The sequence below is a fragment of the Corylus avellana genome, chromosome 3 (assembly GCF_965113065.1).
Source record: "Corylus avellana chromosome 3, dhCorAvel1.hap1.2, whole genome shotgun sequence".
NCBI lineage: Eukaryota > Viridiplantae > Streptophyta > Magnoliopsida > Fagales > Betulaceae > Corylus > Corylus avellana.
In genome coordinates, this window is record NC_142492.1 from 25,494,206 (window position 1) to 25,513,763 (window position 19,558).

Genomic DNA, 19,558 nt, shown 5'->3' on the forward strand with positions numbered 1-19,558 from the left:
CTCATGGGAATGAAAAATAGCAAATTGTGCTATCATGAGATTTGAAGAGGCAAATCCATTCTTGAAGGTGCAGCTATTAATAGAAATATCAGAAGATGGCAAAGGGATTTCAAAAAATCCCAGCATAATTCTGAAAATGAAAAGGGCACTATTGACATAATGACACAAGGTATATATGAGTTAAAATGAACTTTTTTAGTATTGAACTTCAAGTATCCAAATATCAGAAGAATGAAAAAATGTGTGTAGTCCTTCCCCCTATGAACATCATAATCCCAGAGATCAAAGTAAACAAATACTACAAAGCCCTCCCAGAATTCTTCACAAGTATTCACTGAAACTAAAAAACTCAATGTCATGGTAACTGGAATGACCCTCCAATTTGGTTATTACCTGATGGGGGATCAATGGCTACCCAAAGAAGAGATATGGTGATTGCAAGAAGACCTGACCAGACAAATACAATAACAGGTGTCTTCCCTCGTCTTCCCATAAGCCCTTTGGCAAAAGGATAGAGATGTGCCAAGACCCAAAAGCTAAAGAACACACCTCCAAGCAAACTGCTCCAATCTGGTAAGACGCTATATATAGTTCGACAAAATGCAAAAGCTATTCCAAGCAAGTTAGTCATCATGATGGTGATCGGGGGTACCATCAACGATGTCCATTTGAAGATATATAGATCAACAAACTCATCGTTTGCATCATCACCGCCGGATTTTGATGTCAAAGTGAATGAAATCTCAATGCCTGCTAACACTTTTAAAAGCCCTTGGAGAACAGCAGCAAGGTGGGCACTTGTGCCTCCAATTAACCAGAACTGCTCATTCCTCCACCACTCTTCCAAATGAATGCCAGACCACTTGATCTCAAGCACAGCAAGAAAAACAAGAGTCAAGGTGATGCCCAAGAGGTATACAAGGAAGGTCACATTCAGGGACTGAACAATGAACTGACCAGAAAAGAGGGAAAGTGCAGGAAGGAAGCAGTAGACAATAAGAAAAACGGAAGTGAAAGGGTAAATTCCAACATTAAGGTAAGCAATTCTCTGCAAAAACTTCATTCTATGACCGGCCAGAAGAGCATTATTTCGAGAGAAGAATATCTCGACAGAGCCAGTGGCCCACCGGAGAACTTGGTGAAGACGATCAGTGAGATTGATTGGGGCAGTCCCACGGAATGCATCCCTCTTGGTAACACAATAAACAGATTTCCATCCTCGATTGTGCATCCTATACCCTGTGACCACATCTTCAGTCACAGACCCATAAATCCACCCTACCTGTTGACCCCATTCAGTTTTATCTTCAAACCAGCATGAGATGACACTGACTGCCTCTGCAACCATGGGTGCATCAAGAAGCACCCGAGGAAGAGTGAGAGCACCAGGCGGTCGCCCATTTTTCATAGCCGCATATTCAGGAAGGAGCCGGCCTTGGAATTCTGCCGTTCGAATAGATTCGATAAACAAATTTGAGTTTCCAAACCTCTTAGGAATAAGAGCAACACTCATGTCTTCATAATCAGAGTCCCCCCTTTGAATTGACTGGCTCTCACTAGAATCTTCAGGGACAGAAGCAACCGTTGCACCTTTCTTGCGACGTGCAAAGAAACGACCATAACAACCAGTCCGTTCTTTTAACAGAGGAGGGTCAAAACCATAAAGGGCAGTCCTCCGGAAAAGGCATCCTGTTCCAACATACACTGGACCCTGAATCCCGTCAAGGGCTCGCATGTTGACATCAAAGAAGACAGTGTTGTTATTGGCATAGCGATCAGAAGGGTCAACTCCTTCAAATCTCTGAGGAAACTGAACATAACAAATTTGCTCCCCACCATGGTCCATCATGAAGCACATGCCTTCTCTCAGTGCCTCGGAGTTGTAAATGTAGTGATCGCAGTCAAGGTTAAGAATGAAGGGGCCATTGGACATGATGGCTGATGCTCGAACGAGGGCATTCATGGCCCCAGCCTTCTTGTTGTGATCATAGCCAGGTCGCTTTTCACGAGAAAGGTAAACCAACATAGGAAGACGAATGTCAACTTCACTTAGATTTATGCCATTTGAATCTACTTCGGCACCTTCAAGTGGTTCATCGCTTGGAGGTTTCAACATGACCTGAACATGAAATACATCATCTAGTTAGTACATCCAAGCTCACTAACAGCACAACAATGCCAATCAGGATATGGCCTATGAACTTTTAAGGTGCTGCTCTGCAATACTAGTAAAACAAATCCCCTGAAAAATTGATGCAAAGAAAAAAAATATAGAAAGGTAAAATTCTACATAGCTAGGGCAATGTAGTGAGGTATCAATAACAATATCAGATATGTTAAACTCACTATCAGACGAGGGAGAAGAAAAAAGAGAGAGGATGCAAAAAAAGGGTGTGGAGGGTTAGTTCTTGCAATGCAATAGGTACGAGTACATGAGAATATGATATAATGGACTAGGCTAAGGCATCTCCATTTAGCTTTCAAAAAGCTCATGCTTCACCAAATTCAACCAAATGGATTTGATCAGTCTTGGTCTGATTCAGTGGCTTCCTAACAGATGAGAAGCTATTATTCAAATGATTACCTGTATGATACTGGCATGATCACCCCTTGAATGCTCGGGCGAAGGAATTATCCATGTGCCAGGCCAGTGTGTTCCATCAGCCATCCAAGTAGCTTTTGGGATCTTTGCAGTTTCCAATGGCTCATCAATTTCCATCTCTCTCTGAAGCTTCAATGCTCTTATCTCCTCATAACTATTATAAGCCTCAGAACGACGCCGGATTGAATCAGGAAGGCCATTTATTCGAACCTTAAACTCATCATACTCACGCTTTAGCCGCCTTCGATCTCTGACAAAATCTGGGAGTACCTTGTTCTTATAAGGATCAGCCTTCAAATTGAAATAAGATTCTGGGTTCCTTGGCTCAATATTATGCTTCCGGCAAAACGGTACCCACAAGTTGGCAAAAGTAGCAGCTTCTGCCATAGCCTCAAAAGTTAGAAGGGCGCCTCCATCATCAGAAACATAACATGAAAGCTTCTCAACGGGGTAGTCGGCTGCCAAAATAGACAGAATTGTGTTCGCAGTGACAAGTGGTGGTTCTTTCTCTGGATCTGCAGTAGAGACAAAAATATCTATGCCTGGAAGATCAGATTTTCCAGTAGGGTTGCTGGGATTAGGTGTTTCAAATTTCTCTTTCAGAACAGCAAGGTCAGTGGTGCGATTAATAGGACAGAGCTTAGGAAGCTGGTCAAGTAGCCAAGAGAAGGCAAACCAGATTTCACAAACCACTGACATACCCCACAACCACAATGCATCGTCATTAGGGTTACTGACCCTCCATTCCATAAATAATGCAAGAACCACCATCCGAACAAGGATAAGGAGCCTGAAAGAATATATTCAACAAAATGACAAAATAAGAATGTAATTTAGTTTATAAATGTTATTAAAGAATCCAGAAATAATTAAATCAAAGTATATGCAAATAATACTGCTCAAACATGACTCATCACAATCAAGGCAAAAGCTCAGAAAAATCAAATCACAGATCGACATTCAGAGTCTGGTAATTTTGGTACCAAGTGTAATATGGATCGCCAACAGTGGAAAAGAGCCAATTTCATCATATAATAGTATGCTGAAAACAATTCTTAACAACATAGGTTTCTGGTACTGAAATACTTACTATGGTCTTAAACCCACCACAATCCACATGGTTCACATGTTAAAAACATAAAGTGGCAACTCCCACCAAGTACTCTATTATTAGGACAGAAGCAAAAACAAAGCCTAAAAGGAACCTTATATTTAATGGCAGTTCAACTAGAAGCTCAGACAAATTGAAACCATCGGAGCATTCCCTAAACCTGTTGTTCAGAATTTTTTACATTTTTATCAACTCCCCTTATACAAACTTTTTGACACCTCCTAGTGATGAAAAATACATTGAGGAACCGAAAGATGGGTTGTGTTGGAAATTACAAAAAAATTAATACACTCATCCTAAAGAATTTACAAACATTATAGTCAGAAAATCTATAACCACATTCACCATATGAAACAAGTAACAAAAGATTGGAAGAAATCAACTTAGCAGACTAGCAAAGAGGGAGCATAACAAGATTACCGATATGGAGTGAGGACTAAAGTAGATATGTTCAATTTTCTTGTAAGTTTGCCCTGCGGCTTGTCTTTAAAATCAATCCAACCTGGATCCTCATTCCTAGCATCCTTAGGCCTCATAGCGTTTCCATACCCATAATCCCTTTCTGGTTTAAACAGCCAATCTTCTAACTCAACTCCATTAGTCTGTGATTTCATCATTGACAATCTCCTCTCCATCTTTGACGCTCCATCCAGAGGCGAAAGATGTTGACGCTGTCCATTATCCGGCGCAAACGAAAAAACAGTTTCATCATGCCCTTTATAAGACCTTCTGCATCCGGGGCACATCCCATCACCAGTTGCAAAAGCATCCGTTAAACAGTCCCTACATATCTTGAACTCACATGGGCAAGGGAGTATATCTAAACCCCTCTCATCAGTTATCACCTTGCCATTACATCCAGGCACCTCGCAGGCCGACCCTCTAGCACTAGCCATCTGGGGGTGGCTTGAATCCGTCTCGATCACCTTTTCCTTCAATTGGGCACGCGTAAAGCAATTGTAGCCCCCTGTAAACATAGAACTTGATGCAAATTGGTCTTCAAGCCTCAGAGAAGCAGACCGTTCCATTGATGCATACTGGTTTTTTACATTCCGTGAAGTAGACGGCTCCACAGAGATAGCTGCCGGCTGGTTGTCCGGGGTGAGTGGGATGTGGACAGTGTAGGTAGCAAACTCTACATTGCCAGCTTCACTGTCCGGATCATAGCTGGAATCGTTCATTTGGTGAATTGTTGGTGCTCTTGAAAAATGGGATTCATAGGCCATGTCGGTGTTGAAACTATCCGCAACAAGAACCTAAAAGTATACAGAGGAAATCAGAATTGCTTGCCCGCCTTCTCTATGAAGCAAAAGGCCAAGATTTATTTATAGACAACTTGGAAACAGAGGAACAGTTCAAAATACTTCAAACTATTATCCAATCTCTGTCTCTAGAACCTTACATTCGGCTGAAAAAAAAAAAGTCATTTAAAATTGAGTTTTTTAGAAAAGAAAATGAAAGATCATTCAGATAAGACTCAGATTATAAGTAAATCAAGAATATGCCTTAGTCGTCTTAAAAAAAACTCAATCTCTCTGTTTTTTCTTTAAAAGAAAACTCTCTCCCTCTCTGAAACTAAGCCATCCTCTGCCTCTCTCTGTTTCACTCTCTCTTTGGATCTCGAAAACTTTTAGTTCACGTGAAAACAAACGACAGAGAAAGAGTTTATTATATAAAAAAAGCGTACCTATTTGACACAATCCACTGATCAATGTCACTCTGAAACCTTCAAAGCTCCACCCACTCCCCAGACCAAATAAACTCCAAGTTACAGTTTTACCAAGTCCAATCTCAATCCCAACCCGGCAGCCCCTGCACTCTGCCAATATCATATAATAATACGAAAACCATTTATTTTGCTTATTGACAATTCCAACAGTCAACAGAGGACACCCAGTTCAGGACACAACCCATCAACGCCGGCGCTTCAATGATTTTTGGTAAATTCCCAGGTTTGGCAATGGCGAGGATGTGACTTTACGACTTTGACACGCTCACGGGGACAACTGTGACAAGGCAGCGTGGAGACTAAGGTTGCTGGGAGAGAAGAGAAGTTGATAGAAGTTGTTCTTAGAGGTGAAGAATTTGTGACGGCTAAAAGGAAACAGTGAAATTACGTTTACCGCATATTGTGGGTTTTTTTTTTATAGTATCCGAGTCGACTTTCGACCTTCGAGGGTTTCTGCTGTGCCGCTGTACGCGGTATACAAGGTTTCGATTGGCCGCGGTTGGCATTTTTTTCTCTTCTTTTTCTTTTTAGAAAATAAACAATTATTATTATTGTTAGTCAGAGAATCAAATTACCATAAGGAAATTACAGCGGAGCGGAGGATCTTTTCCATTTTCAGTGTTGAATCATAATGGAAACAAAGAAAGAAAGGGGTTGGAAGCATCCAAACACGTGGCTGGAGTTTGATGTTTTGTTCGTCACTGGAATGGTCTGGGATCACCAAGTCTCCCTACACATATGACAAATTAATGAATTATCAAGTCTCCCTACACATATGACAAATTAATGAATTATCAATCTTTTATTTTTATTTTTATTTTCCTTCTTTTCAAGGCATATATAAAAAAGGACACAAATTTTCATCAAATTTTCTTCCATCTATTTCAATAAGTTGCAACTTTCATTCAACATTTTTAAATTTCTTAAAAATTAATGTTTAGATTCTTGAGTTAGTAGAATGCACTACTCTTAAAAATATTTTTAAAAAAAAGGAAAAAAATTTCCTTCAAACGAGTTTGGAGAAAATATTCTTCAACCCATTTAAAATAGTGTCAAGTGTTTATAAATATTTAAAATGCACATTAAATTCTTAACATAATTAATAGCAGTTTACTAATTTAGACTAAATTTAATGTGTCATTTAAATGTTTATAAACACTTGGCATGATTTTAAATGGGTTGGAGAATATTTTCTCGAGACTGGTTTAAAAGAAATTTCTGTGTAAAAAAGATGACATTTGTTAGCTATTGAAGTAAGTTGAAAGAAATTTCCTTCAGACTATATAAAATTATAAATGTATTATTTTTTTTGGGAAGAGAAACATTGCAACTTGCACACACAACCAAACAATAGACACGGATAAACTACGGACAAGTTATCCCTTGGGCTCCAACTACAAGCTAGAAAAAATACTGTTTTTAAAGTCTAGAGTTTCAAAAATTAATTAATTTACTCCCCCTTCTCGAATTTATTTTTTACGTTTTGCCTTCCCCACACTAAAATTGTTCGGTTCCGCCCCTCTCCCTTAGTAGGAGGTTAATCTCCCGATTCCAAACCCAACTATAAGTTTATAACAATGTAGGAAGCATATGCACTTGGCAGGCAAATCGTTAGTTCCTAAATACTTTCTCCTGAATCCCAAAAATACTAGGAATGTACATGTAGTTGCGGCTAGAGGCAATAATAATTGACTGCACCACCTTAAGCACACTTTAAGTGGTTATCAGATTTTCATAACCGTAACCGCACCACCTAAAGCAGCTAGCGGTTTTGAATAACCGCCGGTCCGCCGGTTAATAGTTATTCAAAACCCAAACTATACTGCGTAACCGCCTTTCACGTATGAATCTTTTGGGCCTATTTAAGATGTGTCTTATGCTGTGCAAGCTCAAGCATTTTCCAAGATCCATGCCTAACGTCATAAACAAAGAACTTAGCCGGACTATTATAATTATCTTCACCCGGTATACGCGAAGCCACAAGAATCATGTTGGGATTCTCAAAAGCCACATAAATTATTTGATATTTCATTTCGTATGGAGGATCAAGCAAAGTTTTCCGTTTGTTAGTGGCGGCTTCAAAATCCTCAGCTTTCACGACGTTAGTTGAAGTATAACCATCCAAATCATACAGTTTAGACCCTAGGGTTCCGTTGCTAGAACAAGAACCAAACGTCAATTGAAGTATGAGGTCGGTCTTTGGGAAAGTTCATCGATGGAACAAGGATTCAATCATCGGTGGTGGGATGGTTAACGTCTTGCTTACATTGTTTTGGTATATTATTATTATTATTATTATTATAAAAGTATATAGTTTGCAGTTATTAACCTCTTAAGTTGACCCTAAAACCACTAATTGCACTACTTGAGGCGGTTAGCCCTTTTTCCAACTACCCACCAAAACAGTTATGTGGTTATGCAGTTAGCAATTAATAACCGCCCACATGTATAGCCATACGACAAATTGCTACCAGTGTATCACTTACCCTAGCCTTAAACTTTAATTCAGTGCAACCTGAACTTTATTTTAAAATTTTAGAGTCATTTTGCCTCTCTCTATCCAAATTAACCATTAAGTTAGACCGAAGAGTAAGTGAAATAACTAAACTGTCCTTCATAAGCATGCTTTTTTAAAATTTGGAAATTGACATAAGCGGAATTTAAGAATAGGGTTGATGAGCCTTTTTTATTTCACAGTTGTGACTTGATTTGGACGGAAGGAGCAAATTGACATTAAAACTTTAAAATAAGACCCGGGTTGCAACAAGTAAAAATTGAGGAGGTAGGTGATAATAGTTTATGAGAAGAAAGTGTAATTTAGCCTTGTTTGTGGACATAAAGATTGTTTTCTTTTTTTTATTATCATCAGCATGAGATATAAACACCATTGACTTAACACGTCCATTAAGTGAATTAATACTCATGATCTTCCCCCATGTGCACATAAATTTAGGGAATAATGTAATAATGTGGGTGATCTTTTGTAATTTTATTGATTAGTTATTAATGATGGGATGGATAGGTTATTAACTAATCATATCTACAAAAGATAGAAAATGTTTTCAATCCAGTGGTAATAATTAAGTTGAATGATGCTGAGAACGAGTTCTTTCTCTCTAGCGCCCTTCCCTCTCTGTTAGGGTTTCATTTTTAGTGACCGGCCTCCTCCACTCTCCCTCTTCTACCTCCTCCCTCCTTTCCCATCGTCCTCTTCCGCTTAGTGAGTTAGCCTATTTACCTGATGTCCCTAGTTCTTTGGGGGATTTTTTCATTTCCCTTCCTCTCCGCCTCTTCCCCCTCCTTTGGTCCGTAGTTGTTTTTGTTTCTTTATGTATTTGCTTTTGTTGTTTTTTTTCTGCTTGTTTAGGTACACTTTGTGGGTGATACTCTTGGGGTTTCACTCAAACTTTCCCCTCCTTTTGAGTGCGCCGCTGATCTCCTTCGAGTGCTTCGCCGTCCACTGTCCTCTACTGGGCCTTTTCTCGCACCCCCACTGCAATGAGCTTCCAACGCCCATTTCGTTTTCGGTTTCCGGTGAGCATGGGATCAACTCTTCTTTTCGGCTGCTGTCATCCTCTTGGTGTGCTTTTTATATTGTTTATTTCCCTATTTATTTTCCGCTTTCTTTTTTTTGTTTTTTCTGTCTTGTTTTGTTTCCCTGTAATCGTTTTTGTTTTTTCTTGTAATAATATTCGGTCATCTCTCTCAATGTGCTCGCCTGATGCCCTTTGGCCTTTGGGTTTGTTGCTTTGGTCCAGACCTTTGGGTTGTGGATGTGAACATTATCTTGGCTTTCGGGTTGAGGAGGATGAGCTTTGGCTTGAAATTCTCTACCCTCAGTGCCGAGGAATAAGAGCTACCTATGCATTGGTTTAAGTCTGTTTGGTGCAAATCTGCTGTTTAATTTGAAAATTAGTCATAGGTTAGCAGATTTTGTTTGAGTCTGAAATATAGCATGTCATATTTTTGACGCTTGTCACCTTGTAACTTCGACTATGGTTGCTTCAGAGCTTTTGCTTTGTGTTATTTGAATTTTATGCTCGTTTATCAATAAATTATGCTCGTTTATCAATGAATGAGACTGAACTGATTCTTTCAAAATAATTAAGTTGAATGAGATATAGTACCCTATGCCACCAAAGACCTTTTTTTTTTTTTTTTTTTTATTATTTCTTATGATTACAGGGCAATAAAATGGTGGTGGAGATGAATATTATTATTTTAGAATAATTTACTCTTAAATCCAGTCATAAAAACACAATTTTACCAAACTACACTAATTTTAATGTCTTTTTAACGCATGTTTATGTATAAATTACTAATAATTTAGATAACAAATATAATTAGTTTTGAGCATTTCAACCATATGTTAAAACAAGTAGAATTTATCTCATATTTTCTACCTAAATTCCTAACCTTTGGAATTGGAAATGTTTGAACTTCGAAGTGGTGGACCAAAATGAAGAAAACCAGCAGCTTTAATTATTGTTGAAGGAATCAAAGTAATAAAAAAATGTGCAATTTTAAATATATGTTTCTGATAAAGGTGTGAAGTGCTTGAACCATGTGGTTTAGCTAAATTGTTGCGTGTCATAATAATCACCTAAAAAGTTGACTTTACCTCTAACTTCTCTCTCTCTCTCTGACCTATACTATACAAAGCATCCCTCCGAACTCCGGCTTCGAAAGCGGAGGACGTGGTCTTAAGAAATTATTTGTACTCAACAAAATTTGAACCTTACACTCAATGAGAATGACACCAAAATCAAACTCCTTACTACTTAACACTTATAATAAGCGAGCTTTTGGAGCTATAACTTGTCATTTCTGCCTCGTTAAATCCTAGGGCGAACAAACACATAAATAAAAGAATAAAATAATGAAAAAATAAATAAAAGAGAAGAAACCTAAGCAGAAAATAGTGTGTGGGATAAAATAGACAGAAATGACAGCAAATTTAAAACTTCATTTCCCATGATAATGTGTTTCCTTTGTAAGAGCATTCACAGTAGTTTTCTCGTCATTTTCTCTAAATTTAATGATCTAAACTATTTTTTGCTTCCTTATGTCAAAATACACCTCAATAGCTTTCTTTAATCATTTCTTATATCATTAAAATATTTGTTTTTTTTTTTTAATTATATTATATATATGAGAGAAGAGATGTGAGAGAATTGTGAGACATGATAGGAGAGAGGCAAGAGAAGAGAAGAGAGATTATCATTTTTTTTTATTTTAATAATCATAAGGATTGCAATAGTAGAACCCAAAACATTGGGTTCCACTGTAGCAATCCTAATATTTATGGTTCATTTAAGGAATCTGCTGTGAGACGTTTTTTGTAATTTTTTGGACATATTCTCTAAACTTAAGGAACAAACTTTCTTATCAAAAGTCTGCTGAGAATGGTCTAACTTACAAACATAGGATACCAAAGGAATATATACATGGCGGAGTTTGCTACGAAGACAATTCTATCACCACCCTCCAAATGTTTTGCATGCATTAAAATACAATTAAAAACAAAAAAAAAAAAAAAAAAAAAAAAAAACACTCAAAAACATATCAACAAATATACCCATGTATACCGGGCCAGATAAGATGGGATTCCAAGAATAAAAAGCAAAAGACAAAAAGAAAGAAAAAAAAAAAAGAAGCAAATTGAGAAAATTTATAATTATTAAATAGAGGTTTGATATAGACACAACATAAACCCAACTTAAAACCAACTTCTCTCCTACATGGCATTTATTTATTTTTTATTATATATTTTTTTAAAACCAAATCAAAGGTCTTTAAAAGTCAAATTTTCAGAATTCTAAAAGTTCTCTCTCAGTCCCTCGCTCTCCCTCCCGTGCTCACCCTCTCTCCTCCGGCAGTTCATCGGCCACCGGAAATCCCCTCTCAGTCCTTCGCTCTCCCTCCCGTGCTCACCCTCTCTCTCCTCCGGCGAGTTTTTCGGCCACCGGAAATCCTCTCTCACTCCATCGCTCTCCCTCCCGCGCTCACCCTCTCTGTCCTCCGGCGAGTTCTTCGGCACCGGTGAAGCTGTCCGTCTGTCGCAAGGTTCCATCCACTGTCTCTCTCACTCCGGCGTCGTCTACAGCCACCGGCGAAGCTCCTGTCTCTCTCTCACTCCGGCGAAGCCGAAGGCTCTCTCTCTCCTCCACCGGTGGTAAGTAATCCCTCTCTCTCATCCACATTCAAAATCTATGGCTTTTTGATTTATGTGTAGTGGGTGCTAGAATAGTGTATTAAATTTATGTGTATTTAGGGTTTAGATTTCTGTTTTTTGAATATTATTTAGGGTTTAGGTTTTTACTTCTTTTTCTGTTGGTTGAGGCTGTGTTTGTTCATGCCCGAGAAAGATAGTTTTTGGTCAGATTTCTCATTTGCATTATTCTTTGCGGTTTGTCAAATGTAAGTCCTTGTATTGCATTATTTCTTTTAGTAACAACACTATGAATGTTGTGAATAAAAATGTACCAATATGAATATCTCTGTTATTACTTTGGTTTTCTATATATCTCAGTTTTTTGGACTGTTTCAAAGTTGATTGTTGCTTTCTGGATTTAACATTAGTAAAATAAAATTTTTGTTATAAAAAAAATATTCTCTTTTATCAGGGGAAAAGAAACTTACTAGATGACAATATAAGAGTATTCTACATCAATTGCAGTACATTCGGTTAGGTTGGTTATGGTCTTTTGTGCAAATGTTTTTTTTTTGGCAATATTGAGAAGAGAGGTGTGGACACTTTATTGTAGTTTCGGTCAATGTAATTTATAATGCATAGTATGGGAGCTGAATTCCAATTTGCAGTAGATAGAATGATAGGTGGTAAATAACAACCACATGAAGAGCGGTTCAAATCCTAGCATGACCAAAAACCCAAATATATATATATAGGAAAGAAACAAAAACCATCTTAGTTGCATATGATCTCGTTTGTAATTACTTTCATCTTGGTTTTTTTTTAAATTTTAACTTTTTCTCAAATATAACAGGTGACTGGAGTAAGCATGCAAAGTGTTCTAATTGGTGAGAATCTTGGCGGCTGTGCATTTGTGTGTGGATCATTGAGCTTCTTGGACAAAATCGCATGTGGGCTTGCCTTGTATGTTCTTCAGTCGTTTCAAAGTATGTCATCTGAATCTTAATTCTCTGCAACAGCTTTAACATAAAGGATTTTCTCATATGATACTAGGTACTTTGTTGGGTGTGTATCTGCAGATTCTGCACACCCATGATTATTCAAGTATTACGGCCCCATTTATTTCGGCATAAAAGATTGTCTGGAAAACTTTTTTTTTGTTTTTTTTTCCTTTTTTGCGTGTTTGGAGCAGCATAAGATAGTGGTCAGCCCAAAACTGTTTTTCGTTGACCACTGAAAGCATAAAGGCTTCTATTTGTTGGGCTTGTAAAATGTTTGCTGGGCTGTTGTTTTTGTTTCAAATGTTAGTGCTGTTTTGATTCCTGTGTGCTAGTTCTTGGTGTTTTCTGTAAAGATTCTGTAATCTGGAACCAAAACGGTGGAAAACACCAAGAACCAGTACATGTGCCATGTAGTTTGATCAAAGTTTGATACTGGTTTTTCAGGACATGTAGTTTCTTCTAATCTCCAGATTAATTCCTCTGTTATTTGTTGTCTTTGTAATTTGCAGACTCAATCAGTAGCATTAACACTTTTTCCTCTCCCTCCCCCCCCCCCCCCCCCCTTTTTTGTGTAAAATTCATGAGTTCTTACTCTCAAATGCCAATAATAGTTCTCAATTTAAACTCTATTTAACTTCATATATGCTCCAACTGCAGGTTCCTCTCCAGCAGCTCATTTGACCAGTCCAATACATGTCTATATTTCAGTTACAAGGATTGGTTTGGGTCTCATACCACCATTTTGTTCACTAGTTGGGGTGGTAGTTACATACACCATGAAACTCCATACCCCTTTTTCGAAACCTATGATGGAGCCACTGTTGGAATAGAGTGTGAACAAAACAATTTCCTTTAGACAACTCTTTCTTTAAGATGTTGGAGCATTTGCTGCAGGTTTGATTATTTTCCGGGAAAAATTCTCTATAGTGTAGCAATTACATAGGAAAGGACACAATTTTTGGCTACAGATCTGGTATAGAAAGCATGAGAATTTCTTCTTCTTCATTGAATTCAATTCTTTCATTGAAGTCATTGTTATCATACCCGCCGGACTTGTTTATGTATATAATCATACGATGTTTAATTTGTATTCAATGATGAAAATTCCATTCATTGATTTTTTCGCGTTTTATGTGATGATGTGATCTAAATTTTGTCGTGCTTATTAATGTCTTTTTTGCACGTATCTTGTTGAGCAAAATAAGATTGGAGTATAATCCTGACCACAATTAGTGTGCACCAAAAAAAAAAGAAAAGAGAAAAGAGAAACACTGACTGCAAATGGTAAGAAGATTGATAGATACAAGGCATGATTGATTGCAGAAGGCTAAAACCAGAAAAACGGATTTGATTATGATGATGTTTAACCACTTTGGATGCTGTTAAGGTTGATCATTTCTCTTTAGCACATTATCATTGGAAGATAATATCAAATAAATGTTAGGATGAGATAAGGAGCATATACATAGCAATATAAATGAAGCACCTACAAAATTCTACATCTGGCTCATTAGATAGAGCTATTATAAACAACCCACTGAAGAAATCTCTTCGGACATAGCATAATGAGACAACCCCCTGTCTCACGACCTCTGCAACCAAAGCTCAATTGGATCCCCTCTAGCAAAGTCAATGGTGAATCGACTTAATCTAACAAAGACTAAATTGTAGATAAAAGAATCACAAGGACAAAGCACTGAATGAAAACAGCATATACCATATTAACATAGAAAAAAAAAGATCCATTGAACATCATGGGAAAAATAAATGGAGAGGGAGGGAAGTGGGGCCAAGGTTTGAGCAAAACAACCATTGTCTACAATAGTAACAGCCAGAATAGTAAGTTAATATCTTAAGAAGTCTTAGATAGGTAGAAACAACATCCCCTTTTGCCAGCACAAAAGAAAAACATAAGCCACAAAAAAACAGATGTGCTTTATTTTGGATCTTCACTCAAAGGCCCATTGATTCTCCCTGCGAACCTCCTCATCTTCCTCTAGTGTGAAGTCATTCTTAATGTTGAATGTCTTGTGGATTTCCTCAGGAGTTTTGCCCTTGATCATGTCAGCCACTGTCTGGCAAGTCAAATCCAACAAGCTCTTGATGTTCAGATAGTTTGCAGCCTGCCAATCAGACATACTCCAAAGTGAGATTGAAATTTAAGGTGTGTGAATATGGTTGAAGTTACTCATATAATGCAATAGTAGTTTAGTGCATGTTAAATGCAAGAACAAACACCCTTCAATGAACACCCAAAAAAAAAAATCTACCGCCATGATGATCTACAAATTGCAAGTCCAAAAAACTTGTGCTACTAACTGGACCTTCAACAAAGAGAGAAATCCCATAATCTGATAAATTTAGTCATCAACTGATTCATAAGCATAAACCAGATTGTATTTGGAAAAGTAGTTCAATCTTATTAAGACATAGAAGGTAAGGCGTAGAGGGGCACAACCTAAATAGAAATAGAGTAAATGAGATAAACACCCACTTATGGAGAAGAAGGAAAGAACATTCAAAATTGAAAAAAGAAAAAGAAAAAAACAAACGAGAGCCTACGCTTACAGAAGCAATACTTCACAAAAGAAAACAGATAGAGCTACCAAACGAATTCCTTAAATAAAAGACTGGAAAAAGTAACAAGCCTGATAAAAGCAATATTCACTTAGCCAAAAATTCACCTAGATGATGACCCTAATACTTCAAAGACCCATAAGTCCATGTTCCGATCCATTACTTAATAATAGCACTTGCCAATTGCCAGTGCATTGCAGCCATTCCAAACACTTTAAACACTAGCAACTATTTCGAGACAATTCCTTGATACTGGATGCTTCACTTTTGCAAGCACACTTATACCATACACTTCAAACACTTTTATGAAGCCATTGCAATTCCTTCATGCCTTGCTTCAGCCACCAATCTAACATATATATATATTAACCCAACAATGCTAAAAGATTGAGATATGAAGAGGTCATTATCTAGAATATTTCATTATCATTTTCTCCGCTCACCAATTCAAACCAAGTTCTATACATAGTCTTTGCAAATATAAGTACTTTCGGGAAAATCTCACTTTGTTAGAGACCAAATAAACGAGAAAATTGAAAGAAAAAAAAAATTATTAAAAAAGAACAAACTTGGACAACCGATACATACATGTGCATGCCTTTTTGGGTCATCATATATTATAATAGTATGATGAATAAATCAAAGAGAAATAAAATTTCGATCATAAACAAAACCGTCTCATTTGACATCTTCAGCAATCTCTGTTCTTATTTGATTACTTCTTCTCATGCTTTCTCTTTGTTCTTATTTGATTAATTACTTCTTCTCATGCCACTTCAACGCCATAACATATTTAAAGGTTGTTTGGTCAATAAACAACGGAAGCACTCAAATCTATTTACTATTCCCCCTGAATATTTCTCACCAACCAAACAAAAACACATCAAAGACACTGAAGCCGAGAAAACAAAACCAAAACCCTAATCAGAAGAAAAAAAATCAATAATAAAAAGATCTAACAGGGGGATTTGAGTTTATAAGGAAGAAGACACACTAGGATGAGATCGAAGAGGGTGGCCTGGTCGACCTTGACGAACTCGGCGTCCCAGGCCTTGAGGTCGTCGTCGAAGGAGGTGGAGCGTTCTTCGGACGCGGCAGCTGCTTTTGGGGCCTCGACGTGCTTCTTGGAGTACTCGGTGGCCGAAGACGTCGCCGGAGTGAGAGAGACAGAGACGGAACCCTGCGCCGGAGTGAGAGAGACAGGAGCGACGTACGGACAGCTTCGCCGGTGGCCGAACAACTCGCCGGAGGAGAAAGAGGATGAGCGCGGGAGGGGGAGCGAGAGACTGAGAGAGGATGTTTGGATCTGAAAGGGGAAAAGTAGATCTGAATAGTTTAAAATTTCAACTTTTATTTTTTTAAAAAAAGAATGCCACGTAGGAGAGAAGTTGATTTTAAGTTGGGTTTGTGTTGTGCCTTTAACATTTTTCTATTAAATAAGTTCGAAAGTGGGACAGTGTGAATCCAAAGTGGGAAAAGAGTCCCACAAAAGCGTGTGGGTCTCACCAGTGTGCTTTTCACATGTGACCTCGATCGATCTTAGGCTCTTTTGTTTTTTTGTTCGTCAACACAACAATGATGTTTTTGCCGGCGTGAATGAAGGAAAATGAGGCGTGATGCTAATTCTCTGTTCGGTATTTCTGTTATTATTCCTCCTCTTTGTTTAAGAAGGGTTAGTAGTTGCCTAAATTAGAGGTTGGGATTTCTTACTCGGACGCGACACCTTACCTCAACCTTTTAGGGCAACAAATAGATGAGCCTGCCCTGCAAGACGAGGGATCTCACCAATAGGGGTGTCAAGACGGTTACTGTTAGCGATTTTTGTGAGGGATCTCAAAAAGAGTTAAATCGTCTTGCCATTACCAATTAAGGGCATAGTGAGGGTCTTCTCCCCTTAACATCACATTTCATGAAGTCATATGGTGTCAAAGGTTTTCTGACGTTTTCAACTCTGATTGAAGCAGAAGCCAGAAAGGACATTTTCAACTCTGTCAAAAATTGGTGCCCACCACTAATATGAATAATCCCATTAACATACACGTTGCGGTTAAAAAACCTTAACTTATTCAGCCACCTTTTAATTATATTTTGAGAAGTAAGAGGCTCTTATTAGATTAAAAGTTCATAATAAAAAAAGAAAATCAGAAAAAGAAATTGTGCTTATGATGTTGAATGGGGTCATAGAAAAAAAAAAATGTGGGATATATACACGTAAGACATCATAGATAAAATAAAAATGCACAATGTGAAGGGATTAGGTTGAAAAGAAAAACTGATGAGGACATGATAACGTTTTCTGACCTACAAATAGTCTTGTTAACGTGTTATTTGTGTACTAGTTATTTTCATTACTCGATCATTAATGTCATCAATGTGAAGCTCCCTGGTCTACTTTACTCTTTTCAAATCAGTACGTAACAAAGAAAAGTATGTTACTTGAAAGAGTCCATCAATCGAGTTCAATTGATGTGATTCATTTTTTTTTTTCTCTTTTTTCCTAATTAAAAAATTGAGGGTTCAGACGACAGGAATTACAAGTTCTGAAAATTCTTATTACAAGAGTTGAATCTATGCTCTAATGTTTACCTAATAACCACACTCGAAAATAACCTTAAGGCCATTGAATCACCGGTCGTGATGGTAATTGATGTGAACTTTGACATAGCATAGCCACCTACCTTTCATTTGTATGCATGCATATATATCCACCCTAAAAGTTTTTAATCAGAAAATTATATACACAATCAATGATTATCACATGTTATGCTCTTGAAAAAATTAGATATATTGACTGTGATTAGTAAAAGCGTAAGAGAGTTGTTACTATAAATTCCTTACAAATTGATGTAATAGTTCACATAGCACTTAGCACGTCAGACATTAAATAATTAAATTTATTTTTCAAATTTTGTTGGTTAATTTTTTCATTCATGTTATGCCATGTGACACTGATGGAACTGTCATGTCATTTTAAATGAATTTTGTAGTAGAAAGTTATAGAACCTCAAGCATTTTTCAAAGCATAAAAGTAAATTTTGTAGCATTATTTATTTATTTTTTTTATTTTTTTATTCTTGAGTAAACTTTGCAATACACTTAATAACAATAATTTAGTTTGATCTTTTGTAGAATAAAACAAAAAAAGGTCTTAAACCCTAATCTTTTCTTCAAATATGATATATCTTTAACAATAATTATATTTTTTTTTTTATGAGATTTCATTTTTCTGATTATTCAAAATAAGTGGTTTATGGAAGTTATCTACCTTTCACATTTTACCTTCTTTTAGAAATGGAGCCATCATTGATTCAGGATTCTATGTATGCCTCTTGTTTCAGACTGTTCTACACCAAACCATGCACAAGTCAACGTGAGCAAATGGTAATCAAGCCATCTTATAGAATGATGTCTTAATAATAATAATAATAATAATCTACAAAGAAAAGGAAGCTGCATGACTTTCAAAGTCAGGAGCAAGTTGCTAACTCATTAACTCATATGTGGTACCATATCAGGGTAGAGAAGTTTATGGTCCAAGAATTCAATCCATAGAATTCTCTCTAATGTTAATTGAAGGCCTATTAGAATTATGTCAAATAAAAAAAGTTAAATTCGGAAGTGAAATGAAGAGGATTAGTTTACAGCCATGATATTGTTTTGTTGCATCTAAAGGTGTATATATTGTACATTATTTATAAATTTTTAAACGACATAGCAACATATTTACTATAGATTGAGATTTCCAACAATTAGCTAACAATTATGAGAGTCTGTAAATTTTGGGTTGCACAAGCACCTTCTCAAGCAAGTGGATCCTAAATGGACTCCCTAACAAATGATGCCCAAAGTCTAATTGACCTAGAGATTAAACTATAATTAATTGGATATTATCCAGTTTATTTGAACTGGAGAGGATTCTATTCCCTCATACATCCACCACATGATGATATGGCATGTGGTCATAAATGCTACATTTAATTTTAAATTTCCTACATAATACCTGCAATAAGAGAGAATTTTGAATATTTTTGTAAATGTTTTTTCAAGAGAGAGAATCTTGTTTTAAGACCATGATATAAAGTTGGCTACCAAACTACCTTCCTACTTTTGGATATGAGAATTCACTGTAATCCTCCATCCAAAGGGGAAGGGTAGGAGAATTACAGTCAAGTGAGGTAGGAATACGCTCTACCGGACCCTCTCACATCCCTTTGTCTAATTATAACGGGCACAAGGAATTTTTTGAGATCCCCAATTATAAGGATCCCGGTCCTGTTCTTCATCGTCAACGCTCCGGAAACAAATCTTGCCATTTATGTAAAAAGTTGTAAAAATTTAGATAATTTTGTCCCATCATTTTGCCTAGTCAATTTTTCTATATTTT

The 19,558-nt window shown here is 37.0% G+C and overlaps 1 protein-coding gene, 1 long non-coding RNA gene and 1 pseudogene across 3 annotated transcripts; 1 reads left to right on the top strand and 2 right to left on the bottom strand.

Annotated features, from left to right (window-relative positions):
* Positions 1-222: 222 nt before the first annotated feature.
* Positions 223-5,813, bottom strand: CSLD6 (cellulose synthase-like D6). 2 transcript variants are annotated; one of them, XM_059584811.2, is made up of 4 exons: positions 5,401-5,813; positions 4,134-4,969; positions 2,585-3,392; positions 223-2,119 (listed from the first exon to the last, which is right to left on the bottom strand). In XM_059584811.2, the coding sequence occupies exons 2-4, from the start codon at positions 4,937-4,939 to the stop codon at positions 356-358; spliced, it is 3,378 nt and encodes a 1,125-aa protein (XP_059440794.2). In that variant the 5' UTR covers positions 4,940-4,969; positions 5,401-5,813; the 3' UTR covers positions 223-355. The 2 variants fall into 2 exon arrangements, with proteins under 2 accessions (XP_059440794.2, XP_059440795.2); XM_059584812.2 differs by lacking the exon at positions 5,401-5,813 and having other exon boundaries at positions 4,134-5,094.
* A 5,446-nt stretch (positions 5,814-11,259) lies between these two features.
* Positions 11,260-13,762, top strand: LOC148586997 (uncharacterized). The gene is made up of 3 exons (XR_015911788.1): positions 11,260-11,617; positions 12,450-12,582; positions 13,255-13,762. It is a non-coding gene; the product is annotated as an uncharacterized LOC148586997 (long non-coding RNA).
* Positions 13,763-14,318: 556 nt separating this feature from the next.
* LOC132182226 (SKP1-like protein 1A pseudogene) lies at positions 14,319-19,487 on the bottom strand (annotated as a pseudogene).
* Positions 19,488-19,558: the final 71 nt, after the last annotated feature.

Coding starts and splice junctions, on each gene's coding strand:
- CSLD6 (XM_059584811.2), bottom strand. CDS start 4,939: ATGGCCTATGAATCCCATTTTTCAAGAGCACCAACAATTCACCAAATG. Junction 3,393..4,133: donor TTAGTCCTCACTCCATATCG/GTAATCTTGTTA, acceptor ATATTCTTTCAG/GCTCCTTATCCTTGTTCGGA. Junction 2,120..2,584: donor ATCATGCCAGTATCATACAG/GTAATCATTTGA, acceptor TTTCATGTTCAG/GTCATGTTGAAACCTCCAAG.